The 27284-nt window shown below is 39.8% G+C and overlaps 2 protein-coding genes across 4 annotated transcripts in view; both read right to left on the bottom strand.

Annotated features, from left to right (window-relative positions):
* Positions 1-13540: 13540 nt before the first annotated feature.
* Positions 13541-14218, bottom strand: LOC115999389. Its single transcript, XM_031239243.1, has one exon. The coding sequence runs from the start codon at positions 14216-14218 to the stop codon at positions 13541-13543; it is 678 nt and encodes a 225-aa protein (XP_031095103.1).
* Positions 14219-23981: 9763 nt separating this feature from the next.
* LOC115999809 (double-stranded RNA-binding protein 1-like) overlaps positions 23982-27284 on the bottom strand; it is a 6608-nt gene continuing 3305 nt past the window's right edge. Inside the window, exons 6-11 of one of the 3 annotated variants that reach the window (XM_031239729.1) lie at positions 26848-26952; positions 26547-26651; positions 25309-25544; positions 24977-25193; positions 24480-24719; positions 24254-24387 (exon numbers count right to left, since the gene is read on the bottom strand). In XM_031239729.1, coding sequence (XP_031095589.1) covers positions 24380-24387; positions 24480-24719; positions 24977-25193; positions 25309-25544; positions 26547-26651; positions 26848-26952 — 911 coding nt within the window. In that variant the 3' untranslated portion in view covers positions 24254-24379. Of the gene's footprint in view, positions 24720-24976; positions 25194-25308; positions 25545-26546; positions 26652-26847; positions 26953-27284 lie in introns of all 3 variants that reach the window. The other 2 variants (XM_031239728.1, XM_031239730.1) reach the window with 2 other exon arrangements.

Raw genomic sequence — 27284 nt, 5'->3', positions numbered from 1 at the left:
CCACACTTAAAAGTGTGAACTGGGCTAAAACAGTTCTAACAAACAGACTACATCCGACACAACAATTATATGCAGCTCTTCATTTGCGATTCTAGAAAATAAACCAAAACAGGGCATTTGATGAATGTAGTTTTCGCGGTGGATGGAAAGAAGTAGGTGTTAAAACGGAAAGATTTCCGAGTATCGTTCTCTAAGGATGGCAAGGAGGGAATTCGAGCGGTAAGGGGATTAAGCACAAGAGTGTTTAGTGTTTGAAAGCTAACCCAAACATAGTAAGAAATGCGCATGAAACATCATGAAAATAAGGAACAAAACGTTGGAAACAATCAATGGAAAAGGAGGATTTGGATCTTGCAACTTATATAGGTATCCTTGATTTCCTAAGATATTAGGCTAGCAACACTTAGATAACGAAAATGAGACAAGGTCACCAACACCACCGCCACTCTCGTGGTCAATGGACTCACTCCTTAGACCGTAATGTCATCCTTGTGATCACTAGGCTAGGAGAGGCATTTTGTCAAACACGTTATGTGCTTCTTATCTTCCACTTCTCCCTTTTCTCAAAGGTGAGAGGGAAATGTGCTAGGCTAGGCTAAGGAGTAACTCTACTCTCGTAGATGAGACTCCTTCTCCAAACTCCTCTCATATAGGTTGATCACCCCTACACAAGAGTCAAAGTGGATCACCACTCACACAATCAAACTCATAATCAAGCAATTGCAACCTAATGGATCCATTCAAAGCTCAAGAACATCCATACAACATTGCTCAATACAAATCCACAAAGATCTACCTAATCATACTTGGAATTGAAATAGCAAAATGCAAAAGTAATGACAAGAAATTAAAATGAAGACTTAGCTAGGGATTTGAACTTTGAAATTGANAAACTCACTTTTATCTCTAGGAATGGCCTTTTTGCCTTTATTCATGTTTCACCATATCAACCCCTCGTGCCTTTTTCTAGGGATTAGGGATTGTTTTCACTCATAGCTCACTTAGGCTCTCCTTTTGCCCCATGTCCTGCTGAGATTAATTCAGTTTCCAGGCTTCGCTATTCTTATCTTTCTAAAACTCAAAGGATTCACACTCCCACTTTGAGAGATCCTTGACTGAGGTCCAAATAAAATACAAGGTGAAAACATGCAAACACTCATTAAAAATTTTCAATTGGGGTCGGAATGTGCAACTTGGTGCAGAGTGAAACTTCCAAAGCATATTTAAGACATTCAATCCTTGGCACAAGGTTAGGAGCCCTCTTAGATAGTATTGGTAATAACACACCCTCTAGGTTCCTATACCTTATCACTTAATTAATCAACTGTTTCAAGAAGCATACACCCTTTCCACACTTAAAAATAAACACCGTCCTCGATGTTTCCATAAGGAACGGAGGAAAAAGGATATATGTTTAAGGGTTCTACACACGCCCCTTTTCCACACTTAAAAGTGTGAACTGGGCTAAAACAGTTCTAACAAACAGACTACATCCGACACAACAATTATATGCAGCTCTTCATTTGCGATTCTAGAAAATAAACCAAAACAGGGCATTTGATGAATGTAGTTTTCGCGGTGGATGGAAAGAAGTAGGTGTTAAAACGGAAAGATTTCCGAGTATCGTTCTCTAAGGATGGCAAGGAGGGAATTCGAGCGGTAAGGGGATTAAGCACAAGAGTGTTTAGTGTTTGAAAGCTAACCCAAACATAGTAAGAAATGCGCATGAAACATCATGAAAATAAGGAACAAAACGTTGGAAACAATCAATGGAAAAGGAGGATTTGGATCTTGCAACTTATATAGGTATCCTTGATTTCCTAAGATATTAGGCTAGCAACACTTAGATAACGAAAATGAGACAAGGTCACCAACACCACCGCCACTCTCGTGGTCAATGGACTCACTCCTTAGACCGTAATGTCATCCTTGTGATCACTAGGCTAGGAGAGGCATTTTGTCAAACACGTTATGTGCTTCTTATCTTCCACTTCTCCCTTTTCTCAAAGGTGAGAGGGAAATGTGCTAGGCTAGGCTAAGGAGTAACTCTACTCTCGTAGATGAGACTCCTTCTCCAAACTCCTCTCATATAGGTTGATCACCCCTACACAAGAGTCAAAGTGGATCACCACTCACACAATCAAACTCATAATCAAGCAATTGCAACCTAATGGATCCATTCAAAGCTCAAGAACATCCATACAACATTGCTCAATACAAATCCACAAAGATCTACCTAATCATACTTGGAATTGAAATAGCAAAATGCAAAAGTAATGACAAGAAATTAAAATGAAGACTTAGCTAGGGATTTGAACTTTGAAATTGANGAAGACTTAGCTAGGGATTTGAACTTTGAAATTGAACTTGAATGTTGATCTCAATCTTGCAACAATGGAATTCTTCTCTAATTCTAATCTAAACCTAAGAATTGCAATGTGGAGTGACTTGGGGGAGATCTCTCTAGGCTAATCCTAGAGAGAGAAATATTCTAAACTGATCTAAAATTGAAGTGTGAAGGATCCCCTGCAAAATGGCTCAATTCCCCTTTTAATCCTTGCAAAAGCCGCCAAGTTCCGCGATGGACGCCAGGGTGGACGCGCGTCCATGGGCGCGTCTACCAGTGTGCGTTGCGTCCAGACTTCAACTTCAGAGGCTCGAATTTTGGACGCGGGCGTCCACCCCGCGTCCACTGCGCGTCCATAGCAGAGCGAACAAACTTCTGTAGCCTTAAAATTGGACGCGGGCGTCCAAGGCGCGTCCGCCTCGCGTCCACAGCAGACTTCGGTTCTGCTGTGCGAGAATCAGAGAACGAAAAGTTGGACGCAAGGGTGGACGCGCGTCCACAGAGCGTCCACAGTGCGTCCATGGTCTATTTTGCACTCCAACTTCGACTCGTGAATCCTTCTCCGAAATCTAGCCATTTTCTGCCTTTTTGCCCATCTTTTTACCTACAAAATGATTAACCAAGTGTGGAACGGGGTCCAATGGCAATAACAAGCATTTTAACGCAATTGAGGGCCAAATCAAACATAAAAGCTTTCGATTATGTGCAAGATGATCCTAGAACGACCTTGTAAATGTGGCGTCTTTTGCACTTATCAAAATTTCCACACTTTAAGACTTGCTTGTCCTCAAGCAAGCTATCCTTGAACAAGCAACACATAAGTGCAAAGGATGCCACAAACTTTGATATGCAAGCAAGCTAAGACAAGAGAACGATACACATATTTGAAATCAATACAATCTTTATGCTATCATGAAAATGTGCCTTCAAACGAACCCTTGATTCTCAATAACGAATATCCCAAGAAACAAAGCCCTTTTGCTAAAACAATCCAATTCAATAACTTTTTTTTTCACATATTTCAAGCATGCAATCCAAACGGGGGTTCACCAACCATTTAGAACGGGCCACTAGCCGAGCCAACTAGTGGGAATGATGTGCACAAGTCAACCCTATACGACCACCCTTGTAACCTCAAGCCCCGTAAATACTAGTGTGAAAAAGGCTAACACGAGTTACTACTACCCCTCAGGACCAACCATCGGGTCACCCGATCTCACATGGAGCTCCATGCTTTTTCGAGAACGGTGCAATGGGTGCCCGGACCTAACAGGATAGATCTCTCATTTTCCCATTCCCCAAGATAACCTCATCGGGCTACCCGACTTCACATGGATCTCCATGTTTTTTCGAAGACGGTGCAATGGGTGCCCGAATCTTGGCGGAATGGCTCTCTTAAATTTTCTCGTCTCCCAAGACCTTGCATCGGGACAACCGACTTCACGTGGATATCCACGCTTTTTCGAAGACGGTGCAATGGTTGCCCCAAATGTCATAGCAAGACGGTTCTCCTTTTTTCCATATTCCTAAGGTGGCCACATTGGGCTCTTTTGGGGTTTTGGCCTCATTGGGCTCTTTTTTGAACAAAATATAACAAGCAACACCTTCACAACCCCTCACGCCGCCTTCGGGAGAGCAAAAGTAAAGAAANACAAGAAATTAAAATGAAGACTTAGCTAGGGATTTGAACTTTGAAATTGAACTTGAATGTTGATCTCAATCTTGCAACAATGGAATTCTTCTCTAATTCTAATCTAAACCTAAGAATTGCAATGTGGAGTGACTTGGGGGAGATCTCTCTAGGCTAATCCTAGAGAGAGAAATATTCTAAACTGATCTAAAATTGAAGTGTGAAGGATCCCCTGCAAAATGGCTCAATTCCCCTTTTAATCCTTGCAAAAGCCGCCAAGTTCCGCGATGGACGCCAGGGTGGACGCGCGTCCATGGGCGCGTCTACCAGTGTGCGTTGCGTCCAGACTTCAACTTCAGAGGCTCGAATTTTGGACGCGGGCGTCCACCCCGCGTCCACTGCGCGTCCATAGCAGAGCGAACAAACTTCTGTAGCCTTAAAATTGGACGCGGGCGTCCAAGGCGCGTCCGCCTCGCGTCCACAGCAGACTTCGGTTCTGCTGTGCGAGAATCAGAGAACGAAAAGTTGGACGCAAGGGTGGACGCGCGTCCACAGAGCGTCCACAGTGCGTCCATGGTCTATTTTGCACTCCAACTTCGACTCGTGAATCCTTCTCCGAAATCTAGCCATTTTCTGCCTTTTTGCCCATCTTTTTACCTACAAAATGATTAACCAAGTGTGGAACGGGGTCCAATGGCAATAACAAGCATTTTAACGCAATTGAGGGCCAAATCAAACATAAAAGCTTTCGATTATGTGCAAGATGATCCTAGAACGACCTTGTAAATGTGGCGTCTTTTGCACTTATCAAAATTTCCACACTTTAAGACTTGCTTGTCCTCAAGCAAGCTATCCTTGAACAAGCAACACATAAGTGCAAAGGATGCCACAAACTTTGATATGCAAGCAAGCTAAGACAAGAGAACGATACACATATTTGAAATCAATACAATCTTTATGCTATCATGAAAATGTGCCTTCAAACGAACCCTTGATTCTCAATAACGAATATCCCAAGAAACAAAGCCCTTTTGCTAAAACAATCCAATTCAATAACTTTTTTTTTCACATATTTCAAGCATGCAATCCAAACGGGGGTTCACCAACCATTTAGAACGGGCCACTAGCCGAGCCAACTAGTGGGAATGATGTGCACAAGTCAACCCTATACGACCACCCTTGTAACCTCAAGCCCCGTAAATACTAGTGTGAAAAAGGCTAACACGAGTTACTACTACCCCTCAGGACCAACCATCGGGTCACCCGATCTCACATGGAGCTCCATGCTTTTTCGAGAACGGTGCAATGGGTGCCCGGACCTAACAGGATAGATCTCTCATTTTCCCATTCCCCAAGATAACCTCATCGGGCTACCCGACTTCACATGGATCTCCATGTTTTTTCGAAGACGGTGCAATGGGTGCCCGAATCTTGGCGGAATGGCTCTCTTAAATTTTCTCGTCTCCCAAGACCTTGCATCGGGACAACCGACTTCACGTGGATATCCACGCTTTTTCGAAGACGGTGCAATGGTTGCCCCAAATGTCATAGCAAGACGGTTCTCCTTTTTTCCATATTCCTAAGGTGGCCACATTGGGCTCTTTTGGGGTTTTGGCCTCATTGGGCTCTTTTTTGAACAAAATATAACAAGCAACACCTTCACAACCCCTCACGCCGCCTTCGGGAGAGCAAAAGTAAAGAAAATTATGTTCATTTTCTGGGCTTAGTAGCATTATCTTACTAGGGTTGATAGGTGCACACTCCCACTTCGTTACCTCCTTGACCATGGTCCGGACTAAATGAGAGGTGAACATCATACAAGCATACACAAACCAACAACTTTTAAAAAGTGTACAAGAGTTTTATTTCAAGGGATATTCCAAATTGAGAATCAAACCTTCCTTCAAAGCACGCATTTTCTAAGATAGATTAAACAATGTATTCATTTCAAACATATACAAAATTCTACGCTAAGCATCACTTTGTAGATCAAAGTTTTTAAGCACAAAGGTGCTTCCCTTTCCACACTTTAAAAGGAACATCGTCCTCGATGTTCACACTATGCACAAGGTGGGAAAGTCAAAGGTCTCAACACAACTATGCCCCTTTTCCACACTTTAGAAGTGTGCTATGGGCTATAGGATCACAGAAAATGCTTTTATGAAGGATTCAAAACATGCAATGCAAAGTCACGCCATCTCCCGGTTTCCACACTTCAGAAATGAAAGCATATAGGTAAACACAAAAGACAAGAGAGATAAAGAGACTCCCTTATTGCTTCTCTTCAAGTACATTGCTTTTAATCATCCTCTTAGCTTTGAGCCATTTATCAATTTTCCTACACCATCAACAAACACATTGCAATACTACAAACCATATTAGAGAATTTAACTTCCATTAATGCAAAACTTATTGAAAGCAAAAGTAAACAACAAAAACAAAATGCATAAAAATGTAAGATAACCTCGGGTTGCCTCCCGAGAAGCACTCCGTTTAACGTCCGTAGCCCGACGCCACTTTCAAGCCCTCATACCAACATACTTGGACGGGGACAAGTCCTTTTGCCCCATCCACTCTTTCTTCAAGATATGCCCTCAAATGCCGGACATTGGCAAACTCCTTTAATTTTATACATAGCATACTCTCTTCCAAAGGTTGGCAACTATCCATGTCCATGAGTATGCTATTATCTTCCAACTTACCTCTTTCTTCATTTTTCTTCTTTTCACCAAACTCCTTTTCATCATTTCTCACTTTCTCCTCAACTTCCTCCTGTACACTCTCTTCCCTTATTTCTTTCTTTTCCTCTTCTATGATTTTGCAATGAACTTCCTCAAACAACACATTCTTATTTTCAAAATTTTCTTCTTCATTTTCCTTTTCTATAGTCACACTTTCCTTCTCCTCCTCTTTTTCACTACTTAACAACACATCCCTTAAATCTCCATCCGTTTCCTCCTTTTCTTCACCAAGCAAATCATGAATATATATAGCATCATCAAGGCAATTATCATGGAAAGTGTCAAATTCAACATCATTTAAATCAAGCAAACTAGCATCAACAACATTCAATTCATCATCAACATTACAAAGCACATCATGCAATTCACCAACATGTTCATTTAACAAAGAATTATCATCAAAAGTAAACGACTCAATGCCATCATTATCATTAGAATTGAAAGAATTAACATCATTAACATCACAAGAACCATTTTCAAAAGCATTATCATGAATACCACAAGACGCATTCTCATTTTCAAAAGCATTATCATGAATACCACAAGACGCATTCTCACAAGAATTAGCATTATCATGAATACCACAAGACGCATTCTCACAAGAATTGGAAGGATTAACGTCATGAGTTTCCAAAGACTCACAAGAATTGGAAGGATTAACGTCATGAGTTTCCAAAGAATCACTTTCACAATTATTGGAAGAATTAGCATGAAGATCATCATCACATTTAGCACTAAGATCCCATATATTCCTTAAAGATTGGGTATTCACATCAACATCCACAATAATTTCCCCACTAACAATATTGTCAATATCATCATCCCCACAAGTATAAGCACAAGGATCAACATCAATATCATCATCCCCACAAGTATAAGCACAAGGATCAACACAATCTTCATCATCCCCACAAGTATAAGCACAAGGATCAACACAATCTTCATACTTATCATCACAAAGATTAGAACTATCAACATCATCACAAGCCACACATAAATCATCACAAACATCACAAACATCATCACAAGCCACACATAAATCATCACAAACATCACAACCATGATCTTCGCAAGATTTGGCACATATATCCTCAAAAGTAGTGACACAAGTAAGGTTAAGAATGTTACCACTTTTGAAACCGAAGGTGTCACCATTAGACTTCTCATCCTCCCACACTATCTCCACATCATCATCACTCTCCTCTTGTACTTGTACCCTTATTTGATTTTCCCTCTCATGGATTAAGTTTTCCTCAAGCACGGGGGCTTCTTCTTCACTCCTTTTCTTTGTTTCACTCTTCTCTCTAATATTGGCCATTTCTTGCTCTAATTCTTCTATCCTTGCCAATATCTTGTTCTTCATATTTTCCGTGTTTTCCTCCTCATATGGTTGCAACATGTACTCCTCATTCTCATAGTGGTTGCACTCATGATCAACTTCGTCCCTATGGTGCTTGTACCTACATTCACATGGGAAGTTAGTCTTACATTTCTTGCAGTATGGGTACTTTTGGCATTGATACCTATAGTGAGGCCCTTTACAAGCATAACAAATCACTTGTCGATTCATATCTTCAAGCATGTGTTCCTCAATGGTCTTGAAGCGGTCATTTGGGTCTCTTGGCTTGGGTTTCAACCAATGGTCATACATGTGTTCGATAATAGATTTCATTTTGGGTGGAGGTGTGTTTTGAGTGTTGGATTGTGGAGAGTAGGCTTGTGATGGGTAAGAGTCGTAGGATTGAGAATTAGAGAATCCTCTTTGTTGAGGGTAGTCATCATCCTCGTCATAGTGGGTAGATTGGTAAGATTTTGAATTGTAGCTTTGGTGAGATGCACTCCTCCTATACCCCCGGTATTCATAAGAATAGTCTTCTTGATCATGATAATCCTCCTCATAATCATCCCAGCAATACCTTGGTGTCCGGTATTCCATTGAATGATCATAAGAGGTGTTGCTCCTTAGTGGTTGTGTCCGGCTTGAATGCTCATAATCGTGACCATGATAAGACTCTTGGTAACTCTCCGGTGGCTCATCATATATGGTTCTTCTTTGAGGTGGTGGTGTGACTCTTCTTGAGTGGGTGTAGTCACCATTTTCATCAAATTGAGATCTTAGTGATTGCCTTCTTGGTTGGTATTCTTCTTGTGAAGATCCATATGTCCTTGAGTAAGGTTGTTCATAGTCCTCATAATCTCTATAACCATAGGGGTTAGAAACTTGAGCATTATAGCCTCCCCTTGGTTGCCTATATCCTCCTTGGTCCTCATAATAATCCTCTTGTTGATATCTTGCTTGAGAATACAGTATAGAGGATCAACCTATCAACACAAAAACAAGAGAGTGTTTTGCAACTAGAAGTAGTTGCAAGTGAGAGTAGTAGCAATTGAAATGACAAAAAGATTAAAACGTAAACAAAGTAAATTGCAAAAATAGAAAGAAAAAGGGGGAGTTAGACTCTCTAACTTGAACACTTGCTCATGTTCATACCTTGGAAATGACTTAAGATCTTTGAAAAAAGTTGAGAGACTTGGAAGGAAATGCTTAGAAAGTGTATATTTTCAGCTTGGGAGAGTTCTTGCTCATGGTGAGGAAGAAATGAAGCAAGGAAAGGGTTTTAAACCACTTCGCGCAAAAATCCGCGAAAAATCTGGTGCCCGTCCACGCACGCTGCCACGCGTGGTGGTAGGCGTGGGAGCTCTCTGGTTTATTCCCACACCTACTCACACACGTGTGAGCGGCGTGGCAGCTCTCTGGAAGTTTTCCACGCCTAGCCACACGCGTGGTGGTGGCGTGGAAACCGTGCTGTGCAAAGCTTACCTTGGTTTCCCTTCCTTCCTTCGTTAGTGATGATGTTTGTCAACTGATTTCGGGCAACTTATAACTCTCGGGTGTTTAATCTGTACTTGTTAGCTCAACCGAGGTTATAGAAACATTATTGAAATAAAACTAAGTAAAACATACTACATAAAACAAGAGAAACTTTAAGAAAAAGTAAGATAACATTGGGACTGCCTCCCAAGTGCGCCATGGTTTTACGTCTCCTGCCCAGACGTAAAGTGGCCTATCCTTCATGGCACACAGATTTTGGGACCCGACCAAGCGTCCTGTGAACCTTGGCTTCAAGGAATGTCCCAAGGTGGGAAACATCCTTGAATACCCACAAAGATAAAGGAATAACAACATGCATGATTGGAAAAACTTTAGCATTAAACACCCTCCTTAATTCTTCTAGGATGGTGTCTATTCCCTTTTCTTTTTCCTCTCTTCTCCCCCTAAAGATTTTCTCGTATCTTTCAAACCATATCTCCTCACACCCTTCCTCAATTTCGAGTGTGGTCAACTCTCTCCACTCAACTTTTTCCATAAGATTGAACGTGAAAGACCTATCATCTCCTACCATCTCTTCCTCACACTCCTTTTCTTCATCACTCCACTCTATTGGATTAGAAAAATCACTCACACTCTCACACGAATAGAATGAAGCATCATCCCCTTCACTCACCAACTCATTCTCACCCAAGACAAAGGATTCATCTTCTAAAAAGTTAAAGCAATCATACTCATGTTTAAACAAAAGAGAATCCTTATAGTCATAAGTCAATACATCAAAATTTTTCATGGAATCATCCTCCCGAAATTTAAAGCAATCATAATCACACGTGATGAAAATATTAATGCAAAGGGAGTCATTCACACAAGTGTCAAGGGTGTTTTCAAAAAGAGCACAAGGATTTTCGAGATTATTATCACAAAGAGGATTAGGAATTTTACCATATTTTGGCTCTTCATCTTCCCATACTATTTCGATGTTCTCATCCTCACTCTCCATCTCTTCCTCGTTTTGATTTTCCAACCCGAAAATTGGAACTTCTTCAAGCACCGGGGCATAACAATCTACTTTCTCTTCAACATTCTCCTCTTCCCTAGAATTTTGTGCGTTTTCGACCTCTTGTACAATCCTTGGATGGGCTTCCAAAGTGGGGATGTCATCCATGACGATAGAGTTAACTCGGGGCTCATTCATCTTCATGAGCTCCTCCATCATGGATAGCATCTTCGTTTCAACTTCTTCTAGCGGAAGTCCTTCTTTCCGGAGGGTAGCTAGATAGTCCTTTAGTTCGCTCTTGATTTCGGCTTTTAGTTTAGCTGTATCCTCCTTGGCCATCCTAGTGAATTCGTCAATTTTTGCTTTTAGAATTTCAATTTCATCGGTAGCCGGTGGGATATAATCGCAAGGATCTATATGGGTATTATATGGGTAAGAGGGTAGTGTTTCAAAGGAATAAGTGATATTGTTTTCTTTGTGGTTTTGTGATGGAGGTGGGTAGTAGGTGTTTAGTTTGGAATTGGGAAATGAATTTGACTCGGGAGTATAGCTTTGATCAAGTTGTTGCATCATTTGCGCAAGCTTACTCTCTATGTTTTGAGATATGTGTTTAGAGCTTAATGAGTCAATTTCTTGTGAATTTGGTGGTTGTGAAGGGTAAGTGTCTTGGAATTGTGGAGGTGGTGTTTCATAAGGTCGTAGGTGATGATTTGGTGTATGGATTGGATAGTGATATGGAGGTGGTAATTGATATGTTGGTGGAATTGGGTAATGGTATGGACGTGGGTAATGGTATGTTGGTGGAGGGTAAGTATAGGTGGAATGGGGGTAATAGTGATATGGTTGGATTGGAGGATTTGTATAGGATTGTCCTCCATGGTGTGGGTAATCATGGGGATTCATTTTAGCACTTATTGGCAAGCTTCAAGAGGTTTGATTAAAGAGAATTTCCTGCACAATAGCTTAGCCAACAACAAATAATTTTGCAACTAAAAGTAGTTGCAAGTGAGCACAAGATATTCAAGATAATATAAGCTCACTTCTTCAAACAAATAGAAAAAATAAGAAAATAAAATAAACAAAAAGAAAGCAATTCAAGAACTCTTAAAATTCTACTTCTAAGATGTCAACACTATTCGAAACCGTTTGCCATCCCCGGCAACGGCGCCATTTTGACAGAGCTGTGGGTATGGGGTGAGTGAATGTGAAGGTGGTAAAACGAAGAGTCAAGACTCCTCGAGTGCCGTGTCTCTCAAGAATGACGAATGGGAATCGAATGGGTGTGTTGGCATCTAAGAGGTTGAAGGAAAAGAGTTACGGGAATGGCTAGGGGTTGGATTCATTGGTAAGAGGGTAAGGTTGATAAAGGTTGTTTAAAGTAAAGAAAAGTAAAGTAGAGATTGGGGCTTTAGGCTTTTCCATGTGGTTTATCTTTGGTCGGTTTTGCGAGTGCAAGTCGTGGAATAGACTAGGGAGTTCATGGCACACTACCAAGTGGCGTCACACTTTGGACTCCCACATCCCCATTCGGTTGGGGCATTTCATCGAACACTTTGTCTACCACTCCTCTCGGATCTTGTCCTTTCGAACTAAGAGCGGAGATGTGGGTGAGTTAGACTCGTGAGTAGCCGCTATCGCGCACACACTCACTTCCTTAGGGTTTGCTACCTAATGTGGCCACAAAAGGCACAAAGCTTGAAGAACATCATCCACACAAGTTCAACATCCAATAAGCAAGCAATTCGCAATTCAAAGCAATAATATTAAACATCCACATAAATCTACCATGGGGCCACCAATCCCCTATCTAATCTACTCTAGCATGCTCAGAAACAAGAACAAGAAGGGAAAATTCAAAGAAACAAGTATTGAATTAGAAATTGAAGATAATGGTTACCACCCTTGAAAAAGGGGTATTACAACCTTGATCTTGAAATCCCAATCTTCATTCTTGCCCTTGATCTATTCTAAACTATGAAAGGAAGGAATTTTCTCCCAAGAGGGGAGAAAACCCTCTAGATCTATCTACCCTATTCTATCAATTTTCTTATCTACTCCCCCTCTTTTGGTTTAGGGCAAAAGGGATTTATATAGGTGACAAAGAAAAGGAACAAATTTCCCAAAATAGCCCTTGGCCCGACCACGCTTGCTCACACGCATGTGAGTGGCGTGGTGGCTCTCTGGAATGATTCCACGCCTAGCCACACGCGTGTGAGGCTGCGTGGGACGCTACTGCATTTTTGCTTGTTTGTCTTTTGCTCTATTTTAGCTTCAAATCCCTCTCCAACCTGTGAAATACTTCAAAACTCTTTCTAGAAATGTTGTTAGAAGAAATTGATTGCATTTGAGCTGAAATGCATGCAATTGTTGTAATTGGATGTCAAAATGATGCGCTTTTAATCTAATAAAGACCCCTTATAAGTGCTATTCTTGGTGCTTATCACCAAGAACAAGATAACTAAATATATTAGAAATGAAATAGAGATCACCTAGAGTGAAGTAAATCTTCAATCCAAGCTTTGTAGTCTTCTACAATGGAGATTGATCTAATCTAAGAAATGAAAAACTAAGAAAATGGAGAAAGTTCTCCAAAAGAAAAACTAAGGAAAGGGAAAACTAAATTTCTAGGAACCTCTTTGAACCTCCTTTGAAAATCTATCAAAGGGGTTTAAATAGTCTCCGAAAAGGCAACCCTAATCCAAATTAGCGCAGTGCAGTCTCCATGCCTGCTCACACGCGTGTGAGTGTGCGTGGGAGGCTACTGGATTATTTCCACGCACGTTCACACGCGTGTGGCCATCCTGTTGGGTCCTCCGGGGCTCCGTTCTTGCCTGGTTCGCTCTTTAAGCTTAACTTTTGCTCCTATTTGCTCCCGGGGCTTTTGTTTCACCTCTTTTAGGCTAAAAGTAGCTTCTGTGTGTTAGTTAGTGATTTTCAAGCATTTATGAGCATAATTTATCATGTAAGGATGCTACAGACGTGACAAAACACCCTAATAGACTGCTTGCTGGTCAAGATACACCTGGTAATGATCGGACGCTCTGTTATATGCTTCCCTGAGAGTAGAGCACATAAATGGTGCGATTGCACTTCTCACTCCCCAATCTAATCCTCTTACAAATCTCCTCGCCTTGCTTGCCTCGTCAGGTACGATGTCCTGAGCAAATCTCATCAACTCAACATACTTGTCATGATAATCTTGCACCGTTGTTCCTTGTTGTTTCAGCCGCAAAAATTCTTCACACTTGATGCCCTTAATTCGTTCAGTGTAGAACTGACCTCTTAATTCCGCCTTGAACTCTTCCCAGCCAAATTCTGGGTCTTGTAGAAGGTCAGGTCCAACCGTTGCCCACCAGTTGTCCGCAACTTTAGTCAGGTAGTATACTGCAGAAGACACTCGCTGTACCTCAGGACAATTCACAGCGTTTAGCAGTTTATCAAATGTTCTGATCCATTCTTCAAGGATCACCGGGTCTTCTTCCCCCGCATAAAATGGTGGTTGTCTAGCTGCTATGGCTTTAGTAACATCGACCCGTGGTTGCACTTGGGCTTGATTATGAACTTGCTGAGCCATCATGAACTCAGCCATCTGTTCCATTGCCATGGCCATACGGTCCATCGCCGAGACATCATTGCTATCCCCAGCAGGTACGTTTCGTCTGGGAGGCATTTCACTAAACGACAGTTACAAGTTAGTGTCCAAAAGATAGGAATTCTTAAGAAGTTAACTAGCTAAGCAATTAGCCTAGTAACTACTCAAGTCTTATAGGGCAACTCCCCCTATTTCAAACAGATGCCTCTTTTAGCATAGCAGTTAGTCATGCAGTATGTTATCAACCCTACTTGCAATAATCATAAGCAATGATTAGCACATGCAAGCAATCACAAATACATATCAAATCTTCAATCAACCAGAATCAAGAGATTCTGTAAGGTACAGATGAGGTACCCCCTTTTTATGCTGCCTGGTCTCCTGCTCTGCTCCAGAAGCTCATACTTAACCTTAGCTGAAATAGTGACTTAGGGCAGTCTTAACAACTTAGGCTGACTCAAATTAAGGCTCTGGCGTAACCTAGGTTATGACACTACCTAGGCTCTGATACCACTTTGTAACACCCCCGAGCTGGCTTACCGTACAACCCAAGGAGTTACCGCCACACCCAAAACGAGTTCTATCATTCTCTTGACAGACCCCGCTCTAGGTGCACAGGCTAAAAGAAACTTCACTCAACAAACACAACCACTCACTTTGAGATAATATACATACATATATATATATATATAAATATTTACAGAGTATGCACCGAGGTTTTTGCCCAACGGCCAAAACATAAGTTCAGGATCAGTCACTCCCCTGGCTACATAATATTTACACAAAAAGGGATAAACCCCTACAGACCTTCCGGGTATCCTGCCTACTCAATCTGGCGATACACCGGACCCGTAAACTCACCCCAGACCAGGTGTCAATCCCCTTCGAACCATGTGATATGGTCTAGGAAACGAGAAGTGACCATGACCATAGACCACTCCTCCCAATACTCGCGAGGACTCGGGTCCCACGGGTAAGGGTAATAAACGATAAACTCTAGGGGATTACTTCCCACTAGCACCTCGATGGGGTAAAAACCAAAAGTGGCATGTACATCAGGACCCTCGGGAATAGGAAGAAAACTATCTACTGCCAGTGAGCTGTTGGGAGCTGTAGGAGCATAGCCAGGGGCATAAGGGTCGGCACCACTCATCTGCTGCACAAAAACGTCGTAGTCTATGCCACGACCCACATCTTCCGACGAACTAGGGGAGTTCGTCGGGCTGCAAGAACTAACGCTGGACTCCATCTGAAAACAACACATTGAAGTGTAGTTAGCACAACGGCTAAGCAAGGAAATCCATTGGTTTCCCGAAAGTAAATAAAGGTTTTGAAAACCAAGATGTTAAAAACTTTATTCTTTCTTACCAAGAAATTTTCCCATGTAATAGGACAAAAATCATTTGAGAATACAAATAGATATTGAAAATCATAAGTTTTTCTGCTGTAAAACTTCTAATCTTTCCCACTCATCATTTTTCCTTTCAGTCCCTCATCACGGGGAAATTTCCTTACTAATCATCTCAAGAAAGCGAATTCGCTAGCATACTTCAGTGCTAGCCCTTAACACCTTTCTCTTCTCTCGTAGTTACAGCGTAACTACCATTTATTATAAAAAAAATATCCTTAGTTTCCTTAACTTGAGAGCTTGAGGCCTTAGGAGCAACCAATCTTGTCCCCTCCTTTCCACTTGGGTCTCGACTCGGGGTCAATGTCTGGCATCCCCCTGTATCTTATCGATTCCCTTGGACTATACCGGATCGTTAAAATGAATCCTAGTTGGCCTAACTAGGTTCGTTGAAACGAATCTTGCCCGATATCTCATGAGTAACCATACTTAAGTGTGCACACCCCCGCAAACCGCAACTTACGAGTGATACAGTACTCGGCGAATAGACTTCGCCCTCAGTATGAATTGCATGTCATACGGCATAAACAAAACCACTGGGCCATGGCACTTTAAGCCCTCCCATGAGGTTTGTCAAGGGACATAAACAAAACCACTGGGCCATGGCATTTAAGCCCTCCCGTAGGTCAATCAAGGTCCTCATCAACTCGCCAGAAACATATGGGTTTTCCTTCTCTTTTCTCTTTAACGACATTGATTCATTCTCAAGGAAATCTGACATTACCCCCCTTATCATTTACTCAGTAGTCATGGTAACACGTATCACCTTTCCCATGTCACATAATAAACATATATGATACACAACATATATGTGTATACATATAACATAACATCTTCATATTTCATGTATACGTATATGGTACTCACATCATACACACGTATAGACATACGGTTTCATATACATTCACACCTATGCCTATACGGTGCCGAGTATAAATATATATATACAAATAGAGTTCAATACACATATATATACTATATATACACGGTTTCAATATATATATATACATATACTAAACAATTTCATGATTAATGTATATATACATATACTATATATATACATATACGGTTTTAATATATATATATATACACTAATTATTTTTATTTTATTATATATTATTTTCGAAAATGGTATGTATATATACACATATTGTACATGATATACTCACATCATAAATACATGTACATATTTCTCAAAACATAACTTTCATAAGCATGGATGCTCACAATTTCTACTAACATGCACACAATAAAGTTCAACTCAACATCCCTAATTCATCAATTGCTATCAATTACTCAATTTCAAGAAACCTCAACCAACTTAAGGAATTTCCTTACCTCAAAGTGGTCACAATTCCTTAGGAACAACTTTGGATGATTTTCCCCAAATTTCACTTTGAAACCCTAGATTCAAATCATCACCATAACAAGAGATTTCAAGAAATTAAGTATAGATTCATAACCTAGGAAGGATTTCAAAGCTTTCTACCGAATAAAATTGAAAACTTACCGAATAAAATTGAGAGTTGAGAAGGATTTTGGCTATGGAAGCAATGGAGGAAAATGGTGAAATCCCACTATCTCTCTTTCTCTCTTTGATTCGGCAATAGGAAGAAGAAAAGGGAAAAAAAATGCTTTTATAATCACATTTAGCTTATGTGATAAGGTAAGGGAAAAAAAATAATAAAATAATAAAATATCTCAACTTGGACTGATCGGGATTGAAACAGATGAATTTTCGGTAGAAAATAATTTAAATAGAATATTCTTGAAACTACAATTTTATTCCAGTCAAAAGCTCCAATTTGGGCTAGGTTCGGTACACCGCGAAATTTCGCGATGTACGATCAAAAATAAATTTTTGCTGCTATGGGCTAACTTAATTCAATAGGAAATTCAAGAATAATAGTATGGTGTCTAAAAATCCATTTCCTAGGACAATCGGGTCCGAACAAAATTCCTAAAAATTTTACGGTTCGTGACCGGTACGTACGATCGCAGCTTATTGGAATTAGTGAGGGGTTACAGTCTACCCTCCTTAAAAATAGTTTCGTCCTCGAAACTTCCTCCTTATCGTCTAAAGTTTCAAGGTAACTCGCTACTTTCTCCCGCTTACACATACCAATATTCAGCACTTAACTAGCACACAAATTGATTTAAATACATGTATCAAGCAAATTGACTCTACATACCTGAGTCAAATAATTCAGGATAGCGTGCCCTCATATCGTCCTCCAACTCCCAGGTAGCTTCTTCTGGGCTATGGTTTGACCATTGAACTTTAATCATTTTGATGGATTTTCGCCTTGTGTCTCGGGTTTTTGAGTCCAAGACACGAATCGGTCTTTCTTCATATGCCAATGAATTGTCCACTTCTAATTCTTCTGGCTCTAGTATATGGGAGACATCAGGTACATATCTCTTAAGTTGAGAAACATGAAACACGTTATGTACTCTACTAAGTTCCATCGGTAAGGCCAGTCGATAGGCTAAATTCCCTATCCTTTCCAGAATTTCATAAGGCCCCATGTACCGAGGACTCAGTTTTCCCTTCTTCCCGAATCTTTTAACTCCTTTTGTGGGCGAGACTTTCAATAGTACTTTTTCTCCAACCTGATATTCCACGAATTGTCGCTTCAGATCGGCATAAGATTTTTGGCGATCTTGCGCGGCTTTCATTCTCCCTTGAATCACTTTGATGGCTTTAGTGGTTTCTTGCAAGTATTGAGGTCCAAGAATGACCACATCACTCCTATCGCTCCAACATAGAGGACTTCGGCATTTCTGCCCATATAATGCTTCATACGGAGCCATCTTAATACTCGTATGATAGCTATTATTATAAGAGAATTCTATCAGGTCCAATTGTTCATCCCATGACCCTTGAAAGTCCAGTACGCATCCTCTGAGCATATCTTCCAATGTTTGTATTGTTCGTTCCGTTTGACCATCAGTAGCCGGATGAAAGGCTGTACTCATCTTGAGTTGCGTACCCATTGCTACTTGCAATGCTTCCCAAAATCTTGATAAAAACCGTGAATCTCTGTCTGAAACAATATCACATGCTACCCCGTGATATTTAACCACATGTTTAATATAGGCTCTTTCCATTTTGTCCATCGACCAAGTCTTGTTCATCGGGATGAATCTCGCTGTCTTGGTCAATCGATCAACAACAACCCATATCTGATCACTTCCAGCTTTAGTCCTGGCAATCCTCCTACGAAGTCCATAGAGATTGAGTCCCATTTCCACTGAGGAATCTCCAATGGTTGTAGTAAACCCTTCGGTTTACTTCTCTCTGCCTTAACTTTTTGACAATTCAAGCATCTGGCAACAAATTCGGCAGTATCTTTCTTCATGCCTGCCCACCAGAAATTTTGTTTCAGATCTTTATAAAGCTTATCTCCACTAGGATGAACGGAATAGGGTGTGTAGTGACCTTCTCTCTTCAGTAGGTCCATTATTTTCTTACAACCTGTAGGTATCACCCACCTACCTTGGAATCTTACACTCCCATCCTGGTGCAATTCAAACGGGCCATATTTTCCATCAATCATCTTTTCCTTTATACCCTTTACCCAGTCATCCTCTCCTTGTGCCTGTTTTATCTCTTCAAATAGGGTTGGAGTGGCCGATAGGTAACACAATCTCATCTCTTGTTCCACTTGACCACACATTTTTATTTCCAAATTAAGCTTCTGAAAGTCTTTGCACAATTGTTCGGGTAATACCCAAAGAGCATGGTTTGATTTTCGACTCAAAGCGTCAGCTACTTTGTTTGCTTTGCCCTCTTGGTATTGGATCTCTAGATCGTAGTCCTTAATCAATTCTAACCATCTTCTTTGTCTTAGATTAAGGTCTCTCTGAGTAAAGATGTACTTTAAACTCTTGTGATCTGTGAAAATTTTGCAAGTGACTCCATAAAGGTAATGTCGCCAGATCTTAAGGGCAAACACCACAGCTGCTAACTCTAGATCATGAGTTGGGTAATTAGCCTCATGTGGTTTCAATTGACGAGATGCGTAGGCTATTACTTTTCCCTTTTGCATTAAGACACATCCAAGTCCCTTGTGAGATGCATCTGTGTACAGTTCATAGCCATCTGTTCCAACAGGTAAGGTTAGTACTGGAGCAGTTCATATCACCAGTCTCGTGGCCACCATGTGCGATTTTCCGTTGTCGGAGCATCTCGTGCCAAGCTAGTTTCGCCAGGCGTTTTGAGCGACGCTTCGGGGTCTCGGTATCATATTTCTTTTGGTCCATAACAACCTACAAGGAAAGATTCAAGTAAAGATCAAAGTGAGATAGTAAAGGAGGATGACGCGGCCTATTTATACTCACGGACAGAAGATGGGTCATTGGCATTTATGATAAAAGGAAAGAATAATTATGAGACCGGAGAAGGCGACATATCTTTGAAGGAGATTTGGGAGATAGATTTGGTAAGAAATCTCCATGGTAATCGAGTAGATTAGAGATTTGATTGATGGAATGGATGGAAAAGGGGAAGATATTGCAGGGATTGCAGATCTTATTGTCAGAACATGTACTTTCTCAAGTCGCATTTCTTTAGACCTAGGAAAGTGAGGGACTAGATGATGGAATATAAGTTGAGACCGAGCAGTTGATTGATTTGAACTCAACTAAATAGAGCGGGTTCTGGAAAAGGCAGGTAGCCTCGATGGCTAGAACAGTAGCTTGGTGATTGGGGAAGGATTAATTAAGATTAAGATCACCTCGGGCGACTGACTTTACTTGGCGGATGGGCGAATGAGTTTAGAATTGATCGGCGGAGGCATGAGCTGGGATGCGGGCTAAGATGGAACCCTGCTTGAAGAATATCAAAAGCAAGAGACCGACTGAGTGAGGGGGTCGGGCGACCAGAAGGGATACCGAGAGAATGGCACCTGCGGTCGGATGAAGGAAAAGAGAGTTCACATCTGAGAAGCTTGCTCCTTAAGAACTAAAGCGTTAAAGCCAACGGATACCTGTAATTAAGAGAGTAAATGGGTATAAAATGAGGGTATTAAATGTGTTTTATTAAGATTAAATTGTACACTTGAGTAGGAATGAGGATGTAACGGTTGGAAAGCCAAGTACAAAACCTTCCCTAGATCATTTGGAGGGGGGGCGAGAAAATACAATACACGAGGGTTTTTGAGAGGAAGTGTTTTTAATGTTTTATCATTGGCTTCACCAGTAGTGTTAGCTCGCCGGCTGACCCCCGTTGGTCAGAAAACCATCAAGTACTTTCTAGTCGTTTTAACCTTAATATGTGCAGACATTTTGTCCTAAAGTTCTGTACAAAAGGGCATGGCATTTAATGAAATTTGACTTAGGGATTTGTTCCTAGGACTCGGTTTGTCCAAGGCAAATCACCCCACACTTTAAAGTGCTTCAGACTGTAGATTGCTTAGAGAATGTTTATAGCTTGTCCAATCAAATCGTGTAACGACTCATGTCTTGAGTGCTCAATTACGAATGATTGACTTTATCATTCGCCCCATAACTCCTCGAATGGCCTTTATTTATCATTCGGCCTTGATAAACTTCAAGAGGTAGACCCTTCCAAGATTCGGCCTTTGATAACCTCTTTGTCTTTTTCTTCTGAACTTCAAGTCTTTGGTCTTCGGTCTTCATGATTCGTCTTTAGTTTGTAATCAATTGAGAGCTATCAACTCGGGTAAGATAGTGAATGACGAGTTGATACTTGATATTACATGATGATGATTCTGCTGGACTATGATTCTACCATCCATTCGTTCTACATAAAGACTTGTCTTGATAGATGAATTTGGGGGTCTAAACTCCTAACTTTGATATCATCAAAATCTAAGTACAAAGGGTTCCTAACACATAACTCTTGCCAAAGGGTGATAGTTTGTGCCATCCATGGGAGAGGAGACCAACACTAATGTTGGATTTTCATTAATATGCAAGAAGTAGGGATTTGATTGAGTTTGCGGATCGTAGATTACCTCTGTTACATTCGGTTGAGTCGCTGCCGTAGGAGTAGTCATCGGCAAAATTCCTGTAGCATTGTCAATCGGAGTCGATCATGTACCAATCGGAGGCCAAGTTGCCATGAGATCAATCCTCAATAGCTGCTCTAATACCATGTTGTGGAGATTAAAGAATGAAGGTATTGAGTTATGGAAAGTAACAAAAGAATATTATTCAACTACTAACAAAGTTCTGTACAATATGAGCTTATATACAAAGGTGAAGAATAAAGGAAAATGGAGGGAAAGTAAAACAGAAATTGGTTAAGGAAGAACTTCAAAGATGCTGCCAAGTGTCATTGATATATATCTCCTAAAAGAGCTCAAAGGAGATGTGTCTTCTACTTATCATCTGTTGGAAATTATGGAGTGTCAGGGAAGCTCTGGTCTGGAATAACACCCTCTCTTGACAGTCGTATCTTTGAAGAGGTTGAAGCTTATTTGGAAGCATAGTGTAAAGCTAATTGACCAGGAAGGAGTTAACAGGAGTCCAGTTGCTCAATTGAGTCAGACACAAAGGCAGTGATTGAAGCTATTAGGTCTAATCATTTCGGTTTCTCTTCCTTTGATAGGATTATTGAGGATATTAGAGACTTAGCTAAAAGTTTCGTTGATTTTAGTTTTGTGTTTGCTAAATGGTCTGCTAATAGAGGTGCTCACTTGCTAGCTAGGAAAGCTTTAGATATTGCTGATTGTAATGAATGGTGGAATACTCCTCCTTTATTCCTTATGAATGTTCTTGTTTCGAATTTGAATGAATGAATTGAATTTCTGCTGTTTGATTTCTAAAATTTGGAATTTTCATTTAACTAATTTTTAAAATTTAGAATGATGAACAGTAGAATACTACAGTATATTTTAATCCCAGTCATGAAGTCAATCATAAGGCTGACAGTATTACGTGGCATTTTGTCTGGTTTGATCTGCTTTCGCCATATCGCACATGCCCTTGCCGGCATGACGGAAAAGATATAAAGCTACTAGTAAGCTTCCACTGTCCTGTTTGGTAAATAATTAGCCTATAGCTTATTTGATCATTATTGATTGTTTGGTTAATAAGTTTTTTGTAACTTCAAAATACTAAATAAAATGCTACTCAAAGTAGTCTTTTCAATTAGCTTTTTGAGAAAAGAAATTATACCAAACAACTATTAGCTAACAGCTAATCTATCAAACAATTTTCTATAATCAACTAATGTTATCAACTAATCATACATTCTAACTCAATCAACTAACAGCCATCATTTACCAAAGAGGACCAAAATCAATATAACGTTCATCGTGTCTTTTTAATGTTTTAGTTAAAATGCTCTAACATCGTTTTCTGGGTCCTGTTGCTGCACATTTGAGTCTCTTTTGGGGGGAATTTTAATGGTTGGTAAAGGAGTGCTGTAGTAGGCTAATAGCACTAATAGCACTAACTAAGAGCATCCACTTTGTGGATCATAGAAAGTTTTTTCAAATCAATAAACCAAAAGTGAGTTCATAACTAATGTGAGAGGGAGTTTTTTTGGAGTTTTTAATTTTTGCAAGTAAGAGCATCCATATCAGTAGGGTTATTTTGTGATTTTTGAGGAGATTTTGTAAGTGTGATTAGGAGAGAGAATAAGAGAAGAAAAATAAAAAAGAAAAAAAAGAAAAAGGAAACAATTAAATGCTGCCTTTTGAAATCAAAAAAAAATAAAAAAGGAAGTTACTGTGGCGGCCACTCTGACTCGCCCCAGCAGGTGCGTGATCTTCACGCGCTCGCATTTTTTTTTTTCTTTCACCTGCAAGATCCTAGTTATTTGCAGGAGAAATAACCCTCCAAATTAAAGCTTCCATATCAGTTATGATTCTACTCATTTGGTTCTTTCTCTGACATAAACCCCCAATAAACCACAGATAATGTTGCTCTAATGGATCATGGTGGGGCCCAAACTGACGCATTAAACATGGAAAATGAATGCAGGTGCACGAAACGCGCACCTGCTGCGCGCCTAGCGGCGCGTAAATCACTTTTGTTAATTTTTTTTTCTCTACTTTTTCAGAAATTGACAGCTTTTCTATGCTTCTTTTTCCTTCTTTTTTGTTTTGCTTCTTCCCTCCACTGACTTCATTCCCACATGGCCCTCAAAAAACTAAAACAGATAAGAATGCTCTAAGAAGAGAAAGAAGATTTTGGATTTTTTGAGGGAAACAACTCCTTGCAATAACATTTCCAATTCTTTTGTTTTTTTTATAGAGAAATTAAAAAAATAGAAAAACATTTTTCTAGAGAAATGAAAAATTAAAAAAAAATTAAAAATGGAAAAACGAAAAAGAGAAATATGAAATAAACTGAAAAAAAGAATGAAAACCAGAGAGTTGCCTTAGTCCTTTATTGTTTTTTATATCAAAATATTCCAACCCTTCCCAATTTAAGCATGCCAACTCTATAGCACAGAAATAGAACACAAGATGAGCATTCCTTAGCACATAAATTGAACACAGGGATATGCAACATACAAAACAAGAAATAATATATTAATGTACCATCTAAATATGACCTACAAAGTTCCAACTTTCCCAGTAAAAGAGAGCAAGAATGTTAAACAAACTCCAACAACTACCAACTGCCTACCCAACAAATTCCCTGACAGCATACAGAATGAATGCGAGATTGATTACACACAGGATTTGGATGGACAATAGTTCTGCCCTTCATTCTGATTCAGCTCTACTCCAACAGCCGTCCATTTGTTGTTGCTGCAGGGCAAGATGGAAGCGTTCTCAGGGACAGGAAGTACCTTATTTGAAGCATTTGGGTAAACCAAAATCATGTCCCTCACAGCTGGTCTCTTCTGATCAAACTCCTGAATAGAACAAGTTAAATGCTCTGGCGTCAGTGGAGTGGAGGATTGGTTGTCAGGCAAAGACTGGATAGAGGGCAAGGTGGAAGCATGACCAGAAACTGCCTCATTTGAATTGGGTTGTGAAACCTCAATCTTATCCATTTCCTTGGCATAGAATTCAGATGAACTCTGAATAACAGACTCCACAGCAGGATCAGTTGTATGCTGGAGTGGTGTCAGAGAATGAGATTTAGGTGCAGAAGATATATTACTGGGTGAGGCCGAGGACTGGGCATGTACATGCGTGCCAGGTGCAGCTGACATTTTCTGCCTCTTTGAAGCATTATCTGTCCCTATTAACAGAAAGAGAAACAGACTATGAGTGCTTGATTGGTGCAGTAAGTGTGTCAGGTGGTATAGTTCATGTTTTCGGCCTCTTTGAACCAATATGTGCGTGCACCTTATGATACTGCATTTCTTGACACTGACAGAATAAAGAGATGGATAGCTCTGTATTTCTTGTCCCTTCGTGGCTCTACTTTTCTTTTGTGATATTTGTGCATCTTGTGTGCGACAGTGTCAGTGAGTCTAGGGAATGTTTCTAACTTACCCTTCAGACAAGAATTATAAGCAACTTCTGCAGCACTCATCTCAGCCTCCTTCTTGCTTTTAGCTTCTTGTCCTTGGTATGTCTCACCACCAACTACCACAGTGGCCACAAAAGTTGGAGCATGAGGTGGACCAGACTGAATTGTCTTGTAGACTGGAAACATGCCACCCTGTTTTTGTTCCAGTTGTTGTAGAAGGGTCTTGTATAAACCTGCACCCTGAGATCCATTTGAAACAGACAATATAATTATAAAGGAAACATGAAACCAATAGATACAATAGAACCCATAGCCTGATAAAATTACTGCAAATAAATGTAGGAGGCTTGACTACCTTCTGAATTTCTTGTGGTGATAATGCCTCAAGAGCAATTTTTGCAGCTGCTTGTTCAGCTTCCTTCAATGTAGAGAAAAATTCATGGCTTTCAAAGATTTTTCCACCAAAAGCCACTTTTGATCTAAAGCGACAAGCATGTGGTGGCCCTTCAACTTCACAAGAATATTTAGGTAAAATAATATTCTGCTTCTGAGCATATTGCTGCAGCTGGTTCTTGTACATATGCTGTATGTCTAAGAAAGCAAAACAGGAAAAAATCAATTAATTACAGAGTATATAATAACTACTGAAGCAGAAACTTTTTCTAATTTGTTATTTTAATAGATGGGAAAATATTTAATATTTTACAACGGACACAAACATTTCCAGCCTCTTTAGTTGGGAATTCATGAAAAGATGTTGCAAAAACTCAGTTCAAGCATATGGGACATGACAAAGGACACCTTTTGTCATGTCCAAACAGAAACTCTTTAATGAAATGGCCTCAATGGAAATAACATCTCCTGTAGAAGCAAATGCTTATCATTTGCAGTCATGTCTAGTGGTAAGCAACTTTTTAATGGATATATATTTACTTCATAGAGTTTGTAGGGCCAACTAAATGGGTAAATTACCAATAATATTTAATTATTATAGCAGTAACCAATCCTTGAATCTTAATAATTTCATAATTATATCCAAGCTACTCCATGGAGATTGACCAAGCATAGTTTGTAGCTTGTTCTATCTTAACTTAACATCTTATCATTAGTTCTTGCACTACTTCTAGCAAGCAGTGTCTATATACATACACATGTATGTACACATATTTCTTAATCTCTTTGGAGGGGCAGGGGCCACTGTTTTGTCACTAGATAACTCAGGGATAAGTGTTTCATAGGTTAAGCAGACATTAAAATGTGTCCCACAATGTAAGGCAACATACAATGTAATTGAAGCAAACCTTAGACAACTGTAGAAAGAAAATAATAAAATTCAATCAATCCTTCAGTCCCAACATTCACAAAACATATTAGCTAGCTGTTGCCTAACAAAGGTTACAGAGCTAAAATAACTTGATTCACCTACAATCCAATTAAAATGTGTCCCACAATCCCAAAAAACAACAAAAAAAAAAAAACTATAGAAGTAGATTCAGCACAAGTTACAGTAGAAATAAGTACCAAATTCACAAGTTATTAAAGCTCAAGCCAAAACTTAGTGCATACAAATCATAGGTACTGATAAAAGCAAACCTGAAGATTTGCAAATCTCTTTACGAACCAATGGTGTTGAACCGAACTCAGGTGTTTGTGAATTTGTTTCATTGTTTCGACCTGCAATTTCATTTTTAGTATGGCCTGCAAAAAGCAAATGAAAATATCACAAAATCTGCAAATACTGTATTTCCTTTTTTATTTTTTCAATTCATAAATGTCAAATTATAGAAGTAGATTCAGCACAAGTTACAGTAGAAATAAGTACCAAATTCACAAGTTATTAAAGCTCAAGCTAAAACTTAGTGCATACAAATTATAGGTACTGATAAAAGCAAACCTGAAGATTTGCAAATCTCTTTATGAACCAATGGTGTTGAACCGAACTCAGGTGTTTGTGAATTTGTTTCATTGTTTCGACCTGCAATTTCATTTTTAGTATGGCCTGCAAAAAGCAAATGAAAATATCACAAAATCTGCAAATACTGTATTTCCTTTTTTATTTTTTCAATTCATAAATGTCAATTCTGCCTTTACTTTATGAAGATCTTACTTCAGAAAACCCTGTAAACCAAGATGTTTTTGAAAGATTAATAACCATAATGGCACTCATGCAGATTATATAGATATGATCAAAATGTTCCAGAACCAGCCCCAGGTAGGAGGCAATAGGTACCTGGGGATACAGAACTGGTCAATTTTGTAATTTCCAAAATTATCTACTACCCAGGAATTAAGTTTTCTATTTTCTATTGAATAAATTTGTCTTTTAATATT

This window comes from Ipomoea triloba, chromosome 12, assembly GCF_003576645.1.
Source record: "Ipomoea triloba cultivar NCNSP0323 chromosome 12, ASM357664v1".
NCBI lineage: Eukaryota > Viridiplantae > Streptophyta > Magnoliopsida > Solanales > Convolvulaceae > Ipomoea > Ipomoea triloba.
Note: the sequence above shows the minus strand (reverse complement) of the source record. Positions and strands in the feature narration are given on the sequence as shown.